The 9,241-nt window shown below is 41.3% G+C and overlaps 1 protein-coding gene across 2 annotated transcripts in view; it reads left to right on the top strand.

The window, feature by feature from the left end:
* RGS6 (regulator of G-protein signaling 6) overlaps positions 1-9,241 on the top strand; it is a 745,464-nt gene that overhangs the window by 631,873 nt on the left and 104,350 nt on the right. For both annotated transcript variants that reach the window (XM_006884721.1, XM_006884720.1), the window contains exons 5-6: positions 766-817; positions 5,625-5,689. In XM_006884721.1, coding sequence (XP_006884783.1) covers positions 766-817; positions 5,625-5,689 — 117 coding nt within the window. The remainder of the gene's footprint in view (positions 1-765; positions 818-5,624; positions 5,690-9,241) is intronic.

Below are 9,241 nucleotides of genomic sequence, written 5' to 3'. Positions count from 1 at the left end.
TATATATAAAGGTATCAAAGGGAACTACCTTAATCCTTTCCAAGGACGGTAAAAGCCAAGAAAATGTTTATTAAGACCATTGGTTGCCCTACTTAAATCAAATAAAAGGGAAGAGAAGAAGCATCTAGCCTTCACTGAAGGCTGCTTTTATTGAATACACACATTTCCTCATTTATCCTCTGGAAGTGACTATCACCTGTTTTACAGATGGGGAAACTGAGGCAGTTAGACAATCCATTTGGTTTATGCTTAGTTTAGCCTGGTAGCAAGGTCCACCTTCCTGGTGTGGAATTTCTATTCACATCCTAAAACTTCCCGCCCATTTTCCATACTAGATCCTATCCTACAGGGAGCTGAGGAAAAGAGGTTGTGTCAAGACATAAGTAAGCCAAAAGGTTTAGAACACAGTTCTTCAGACAGGATTGAAGCGGGGAAGGAGCTTGAGTACTCAAGAATTTTATCAACCTGAGATCCACAGCTAGACTTTTATTGGGACAAGAAATGTTTGCTATGTATACTAATTTTCTTATTTTTGCAATTATTTTACTTATGTTGGGGTTCAGTCCTCAACATGTAGAGATAGCTTGACTGGCCCGAGCTGTGTTAAAGAACAGAGTTGATTTGGTGTGTGGTGTCAGCAAGGAGGAGATGGAGGCAGAGCTTGGCACAGAGTCCTCATGGGTGTGTGAGGGCTGGCCTGGCCCCATGGCAGGGGAGGTAGGGGCTGCAGGTACCTCTAAATACTGACTGTTAACTCTTCTGCAGGCTCCATACTTCTGGCCTTCAAACTGCTGGGAACCTGAAAACACTGACTATGGTGAGCACTGGCACTGCCCACACGCTCAAAATGGTTCCTGAGAGGGCAGAAGACAGATGCTTGGTGTCTGGGGGACCGCAGTGCATGGTGGGATGGAGATGAGGTGTGCAGCGCTGCATTGCCCAGTTTAATCCTTTCTCATCCTGCGGATGTGTCATAACCTCCTTGCTCCGTACAATGAAGGAAGGAGGAGCCCACAGAAAGAAGCTGCCCTTGGAAGGGAATGGGAATAGGGAAGAATGTTTTCACTAAGGCTGGCTTATTAGCTACAGAGAGCTAAAACCCAACATTGGCACTAGGTGATAGTGACAGAAGATTGCTTCTGTTTGGGGCAGGATTTAACAGAGGGCTGGTTCCAGGGACCACCTATTCCTGGCTCTTTCTGTTCTCACAACCTTGTTAAAACCTAAAAATAATTCATCAGTGTCTCCAATGGTTAGAAGATGAGGAGATAGACTAGGAAGAAATAGACAGAATCACTAAGGATTAAGAAAACAAACTATTAAGAGTAGATGCAACTAGGACCTGGGTACCCAGGCACTTACCTGAATTCAGGCAGACATCTATTGGACTATTATTACATATTTTCAGAAGAGCTATTTCTATACACCAACTCTCTGACGAATTTCTACTATCCCTCTACTTCAGATAAAAAAAGCCTACAGTCCAGAAAACCCACATCTTCCTATTTCTCACACTGTTTCCTACGTGCCTCAGTACGCCATTAACAGTGAGCCCTAAGAGGACAGGGGTTACCCAGACTCCCTTGTTCAGTTGCATACCCCCGTGCATAGCACATGCCTGGGGCATAGTTGATACTCAGTAAGCACTGTTGACAGTTCTGGTTCTTTTTGGCAATGGATCAATAGTCACTCACTAGAAATGGCAGAAGTTTAACTCAGACCAAAGTGCCTCCCACACTCAGCATCTTCCACAGTCCCATGGAAGAGGCTTTTCTAGGCTGGAATCTATGACATCAGAATGCAACGTCTTTCTCCAACAGAGCCACGAGGTGGGTTTAAAACACCAACTTTTTGGAGGGCGGCAGCATAGCAGCCATTGTGGAACTATGTAGGGTGGATGGAAAAACCAAAACAACAAAAAAACCTCACTACCATTTCTGATCATTGTGTCCCTGTGAGACAGGATGAAACTACAGAGTTTTCCAAAGCTGTAATACTTACAGAAAAGGGTCATCGCTGTTGGCATGGTATATATCATCTTGAGCTACTAACCAAAAGGTCAGAGGTTCAAATTCATCAGCTGCTCCACAAAAGAATAATGGGCGATCTCCTTCCACTAAAATGTATATCCTTAGAAACCCAGTGGAAGGCCTTTGTAAGTCATACTCATCAGCACTGGACGTTTGGTTCATTATTACAATGGCAGACTGCCACATCTTTCTCCTACAGAGTAGCTGGGTTCAAACAGCCAGCCTTTGGGTTAGTGGGTAAGTGCTTTACCACTGTGCCACCACTGCTTCCTGGGCTCCTTTATTGCCTTAAAGGCTACCTGACGAGGCTCTTTGTCACGGTGTTGCATGTTGATGTCTGAGAACAGCATTTGTGCAGAAGGCAGGGCACTAGGCTGATGACACAGCTGTCCATGGCTTCCTTGTGAGCGTGATTGGTGGGTCCAGCCAAGCTTTCAGCTCCATCTGGCCGCTCCTAAAGCAAATGCTTCTGGGGTTGAAATCCAGCTCCCAGAAGCCCACATGAAGTTAGAATAATTACAGCTGAGCACAGGTAGGAGCCACTTGTGAATGTGAAAACCAGTATTTTTCCAGGCAAAAGAGAAGGCAAGGATGGTTAGAAAAGATAACTGGATGAAAGTGAGATTCAAATATTTATTTGACTATAAATCCATTAAGCTTAGTTAGGCCTTTCTACACTGAGCTCAGAAAGGTATTTATAGCATTCTCTCTCCAGGTTGTCTTCATTTATTATTTCATTTGTGCAACATGAACAAGGATAGAAATAACAGCTTCTATCAAACTACCATGGAAACAAAAATTCTTTTTTCATTCTTGCCCCTTGACTTTTGGCAAATCCAATAGAAAAATGAAAGTGCAGGAGGCAAAAGTCCTCACCAGCATTTCCAAAGTAGTGTCACCAGAAATTCAATAAGGATTTACCAAGAGAGGATTTAGGGGTCAGTGATGGTTCCATGGTAGAAATCTCACCTTCCATGATAGAGACCCGGGTTTGACTCCGAGCCAAGGTAACTCATGCACAACCGCCATACTTATGTTGGTGGGCACTTGTATGTCGCTATAATGTTAAGCACATACACCAATCCTGATGCCAGATTCTTCTTCATATAGTTCAGCTTCTCAAATGATTTGATAGCATACAGATTGAATAGATATGGAGAAAGGATATAACCCTAATGCATATATTTCCCAATATTAAATCATGCAATGTTCCCCTATTCTGTTCGGACAAATGTTTCTTGGTTGATGCATGAATATTTGGAATTTCTATTCTTCTCAATGTTCGTTATAATCAAGTGCCTTTTCATCTATTCATTTGGTATGCTGACTAGACAATTCAAGAAACTAATTATATGAAGAACAATGTGGCATTAGGATTGGAGGAAGATTCAGCAACTTGTGTTATGCAGATGCCATACTTGCAGAGAGTGAGGAATACTGGAAGCTTTTACAGCAGAATAGCAAAGACTACAGTCTTCAATATGGCTTCATCTCAACATCAAGAAAATAAAAATCCTCACCACAATAATCAACATCATGATAGATGGAGAAAAGATTAAAGTTGTCAATGTCCACTTGGATGCACAATCAACGCCTATGGCATCAGGAGTCAAGAAATCAAAAGAAGTGTTACATTGGGGAAGTCTACTCTTAAGGACCTCTCCAAAGTTCTAAAGAACAAAGATGTGGCTTTAAAGATGAAGGTGTGTCTGATCCAAGCTATGATATTTTCAGTTGCTTCATATGCATTTAAAAGTTGGACAAAAATAAAGAAGACAAAGAAAAATCAGTGCCTTTGAATTGTGATACTGGTGGTGAGTATTGAATATTTCATGGACTATCAAAAGAACAAGCAAATCTATCTTGGAGGAAGTGCAATCAGCATCCTCCTTTAACATACTCTGACCATGTTATCAGGAGGGGTCAGTCCTCCTTCTAGAAATGTTGAGGGCCAGCGAGAGGACAACGCTCAACAAGCTGACTGGTACAGTGACTGTTAACAATGGTGTCACGCATATCGGAGACCCTGAGGATGGTATAGGATAGGAGAAGGTCCAGATCTGCTGTTCACAGGGTTAATGTGAGTAGTAGTTACAGGGTTAATGTGAGTGGTAGTCGACTTAATGGCACCTAACAGCAACATAATGCTGAACAGGTTTCAGCAGAGCTTCCAGACTAAATCTCAGAAGAAAAATCTAGCAATCTACCCTCACAATTCAGCCAGTGAAAATCCCGTGTGTCACTGCAGAATTTAGGGTCACTGTGAATTGAGAGCTGGCTCAAAGGCAGCTGACAGGAAGGAAATCAGCATGGTGGGGCACTCATATCTACTGGCTTCATTAGCTGTGTGATTTTAGAGTTATTTAGACTCTTCTAAGCAAAAGATCAACAGTTCAAAATCACCAGCCAAACGGCAGGAAAATCTTGGGCAATCTCTTCCAATAAAGATTTACAGCCTCAGAAACCCAACAGAACAATGAGTCACCATGACTTGATCTCAATTTGACAACAGTGATTTTGATTTGGGGGTTAAAACAGTTTAGCATATAGGATACCTTCATTTAAAATTGTATGACAAGGCCGGTATGTTTGTGGTATGACTCCCTGAAAACTGGAAGCCAAGAACCCTTCTTTAGCTTAGACTGTTGTTGTTGTTGTTGTTGTGAGCCATTAGGTTGGAACCGACCCATCACTAACCCTCTAGTGGTTTTTTAGAGGCTGTAAATCACACAAAGGAAATTTCCCATCCTTCCCTTGCACAGTGACTGGTTGGTTCTAACTGCATTCCTTAGGGATTGCAATCTAAATTTTTTCCGCTAGGCTACTAGACTTAAAATATTTGCCTTTTCCATATTTCTTCACTCCACCTGTGATAGACCTCTCCCAGGTTTAACTAGAGAGCTATAAGATGGAATAAGGCATTGCCACTATTCTTAAGGAGTCCTTAGCCTGCTGCGAAGGACAGTCTTGCCAATGTATGATTGCCCACACAATGGCGTTAGGTCCCATGGTTGAGGTATGTATCTTGAGATACTGCACTGGGGCTTTAAAGACTAGCAGGAAGTTGACAGAAAGAGAGAAAGAGAAAGAAGAGAGACAGTCATTTCAGGCAGTGGACATATATGTAAAGGAACCTGAGGTGGAGGAGATGTGGTAAGCAGAGATGGAATCATAAGGAGTCATATTTACTGCTCTGAGAAGCCTGGTCTTTCTTCAGAGGTCCCTGAAAGATTCAGCATAAAACAGGAGAGTAACAAGCTCAGATTTGTAAAAGAGCTCTCTGCAGGGAGGATGTCTGACGTGAAGCAGAATAAGTGAAAGAAGAATTGTCAGAATTGAAAGACTGGGGTCCTTATCTGATCCTGAGCTGCAAAAAGATTCTTAGAGGGGAAGTGTCACAGTTTCTATATCAAAACGTAATTTTCACAGCACCATCCATGTTGGACATAGCATAGATCCGGATGGATGGATCATTCATGGATGGATGGATGGATGGATGGATGGATGGATGGATGGATGGGCAGATGGATAGATGAATTTATGATTCAGTACATTGGTTCTTGGTAAATATTGTCCTTTCTTTTCTTCCTTCAGCTATCTATCTCTGTAAGAGGACAATGCAGAATAAAGCAAGGCTGGAGTTGGCAGATTATGAAGCAGTAAGTATTATTTTCAAGCCTACATGTGGGAGGTCAATGAAAACATCTATTTAAGCTTCTATTTTTCATTGTCCTCCTGCAAACCCTTTCAGACTATGAGCAGGGTTGCTATGAGTTGCAGGCAACTCAATGGCACATAACAACCACAGTCAGCAGTAAAAAGGAACAGACGATAGTGACATGCAATGACTTGGTTGAATTTCAGAGGCATGGTGCTATGGTGAAAAGAAAAAAACTGTCATGATGGATAATAGATCAAGGATGCCCAGTGATGGGGAGTAAGGAAAGATGTAGAAATCATAGACGGAGGGCATTTGGGGAGAGCAGCAGCCTGAATTTCAAACCCACCAGCTGCTCTGTGGGAGAGATATGTGGCCATCTGCCTCTGTAAAAATTGCAACTTTGGAAACCCTATGAATATGTCCACTCTGTTCTACAGAGTTGTTATAACTCAAAATCAACTCATCAGCAACAACCTTAATTCATCACATCAGCTCATAGAATCCTAATGACCTTATAATAAGTAACAGAATGAAAAGCTCCCTTGTCTTCTGGAATCTTTGGTATATTTGCATCCACTCTGCAGCTATTGTGTCGATCCATCTCGTTTAGGGTTTCTTTCATTCATGGTAGCTCTATAGTTTATCAACAATGATGTATTTTTCTAAGTGATTGATCTTTCCTGATGACTTATCCCAAGTCACCAAGTGTCCACACGCCCTCCTAAGGAGAATTCTAGTTGTGTTTCTTCTAAACTGGTCTGTTGTTGTTCTGGCAGTCTAGAGTATATGAAATGTTCTCAGCTGACCACAGATCAATGCATCATTTCTTGTGATTTTATCATGTGTCTATGAGGTGACGGAAAAGGTCATGACTTAAGTCAGACTCAAAGGCAATCCTTGACATAATCAGTATTAATAGCACTTCTAGATCCCCTACCTTCCACAGAAGGCGTCCAGCTTTTGCTTCGTTGGCTATCCAAGATAAGCTTGAAGTTCAACGTCACCAAACCTCTGCCACACGTGGGTACCTGTGCCAGAACCTCAACTGGGTCATCACCCACCTCTTCATGGCCCAGGGAAGAAAGCATACACACCTGAGAAAAGGGCCTATCTTGACCAGAGGTGGCCACCGAGGAGAACACAGTGCAAAATTAATCCAGAATCTGGCTAAAGTTTGCTCTTACGTGGGAGTCATTAGGCATTAATACAGTAGAACATGATAAGCTTTCCAAACAAAACCTACCATTGTGATTCTGTGAGCATCCCAGGTGCCTGGTCCCTGCCCCATCTGTCCTTATTCCCCAGCAGTCATCCTGTCTAGAATACTGCTATACTCTTGTACCCAATACAAAGAGGGCTAACTGCACCGGACCCTCTCACTTCCCTATCATTACCCACAGGCACAATTTAGAGCTCAAAAACATGAAGACCCTCCATGCAGTGCTTGTCTTCCCTAGGTTTTCTGGTTTTTTAATAGTATCCACAAGGAAACAAGATAAGATTAGCTCCTCGTGTATTTTATTCCATTTTTTATTCAATCTCTAGCTAAATAATGTTATGCTGTGTTGTTTATAAGGAATACAGCATTCAGACATTCTTTCAGCATAACATTTTGCATAAAATGATTACAAACAAAAAAGCATTTTTCTCAAAATGTAATTGTTTGCTTTGTTAAAAAATATTTTTAATTGTCCTCTTTGTAAAAACAAAAATTCAAACCATAAAGTAGAAAAATAGCCTTCAATCCCTCCTCGACAGAGAAAATTACAGGTTTTTTTTTCTGCTGTGATTTTTGTTTACAAAGATTTCTTTCTCTCTTTTTTTTTTACAAACAAATGGAACTGTAGACAAATATTATGTGTAAGCTCCTTCCTTCCCTCGTCATCGTCACGAAAAACAGTGAAAAGATTCATGTCATCAAGGATTTCATTTCCTTTGCATCCACAATCAGTGCTCATGCAAGCAGCAGGAGTCAAGAAATCCAATGACTTACTGCATTTGGGTTTCTATTCATTCATTGTTGCATTTTTCTCCCCTCCCAACCCTCCCCCCTAGTACACTACCCTTTTGGAAAAGTAAAAGAAAAATTCTTTCATTGTTTTACAATCCCTCCCCCCAAGTCCACTCCACTATGCAGCCTTCGTTCTGGACTCCTGTCATGACAAAAATACCTAATCACATATCCCTTTTAGACAGTTTTCTCCCTCATCTGTTTCAATGTAGTATACATTATTGAATCCATCTTTCTCAGTCTCTCCCCAAACACAAGGTCACCATTTTACAACAGTGGCACCATGCAGTATTTGTCCTTTTGTGACTGAGATACTTCACTCAGCATAATGTCCTCCAGAGTCACCCATTTTGAATAATATTCCATGAGTTCCTTGTTTTTCAATGCAGCATAGTATCCCATTGTGTGAATATACCAGAGCTTCTCTATCTATTCGTTTGTTGATGGGCACTTAGGTTGTTTCCAGCTCCTTGCTATTGTGAACAAAGCCGCGATAAACATGGGTGTGCATATATATGCTTGAATGCCAGTTATGGTGTCTTTGGGGTATATTCCCGGTAGTGGGATTGCTGGGTCAAATGGTATCTCTATTTGCAACTTTTTGAGAAAGCGCCACACTGTCTTCCACAGTGGTTGCACCATTTTACACTCCCACCAACAGTGAATAAGGGTTCCAGTCTCTCCACAACCTCGCCAACATTTGTTGCTTGCTGTTCTGTTAAATTTTGCTTTTCTGACTGGGGTGAGACGATATCTCATAGTTGTTTTGTGGGGCTTTTTTATAAAGGATTAAAGCAAAAATAACATTTTGAGAACTAGGGCAGATTTTTTAAATCACTTTATAAGCATGCAAAATAAGTAAAGGACGATCAAAGAAGAATTACTGCTTTGGATTATGGTGTTGATGAAGTATACTGAATTGGCAGGCCATGGACTGCTAAAAGAACAAGTAAATCTGCCTTGGAAGATGTACTATCAGAATGTTCCTTAAAAGTGAGGCTGATGTCCAAGCACACTTTGGGCACATTGCTAGAGGGACCAATCTCTGGATAAGGACACTATGCTTTATAAAGGATGTCACAAAGAGAGAGAGACCCTCAATAATATGGATTGGCACAATGACCAGTTCCACAAATGATGGAAACATGGCAAGAACTGTGAGGATGGCACATGGACAGGCCGAGCTTTGTTTGTTGTGTATGGGGTTCCTAAGTATCAGAACTGACTTGGTAACACCTAACAATAACCAAAATAGAATCTTGAAAGTCATTCTAGGTCAATAAAGATACCATACAGTATCATCGGAGTCCTTCCATGTCAATAAAGATATGTAGTATCATCAGAGTCCTTCCATGTTGATAAAGTTATCATATAGTATCTGAGACCTTCCATGTAGTATCATCGGAATCCTTCCATGTCAATAAAGATATCATGTAGTATCATCAAAATCCTTTCATGTCAATAAAGATATCATACAGTATCATCAGAGTCCTTCCATGTCGATAAAGATATCATGTAGTATCATCAAAATCCTTCCAT

The sequence above is a fragment of the Elephantulus edwardii genome, unplaced genomic scaffold, assembly GCF_000299155.1.
Source record: "Elephantulus edwardii isolate Elephantulus edwardi_28Jun2011 unplaced genomic scaffold, EleEdw1.0 scaffold00037, whole genome shotgun sequence".
Classification (NCBI taxonomy): Eukaryota; Metazoa; Chordata; class Mammalia; order Macroscelidea; family Macroscelididae; genus Elephantulus; species Elephantulus edwardii.
This window is presented reverse-complemented; position numbering and strand designations above follow the sequence as displayed.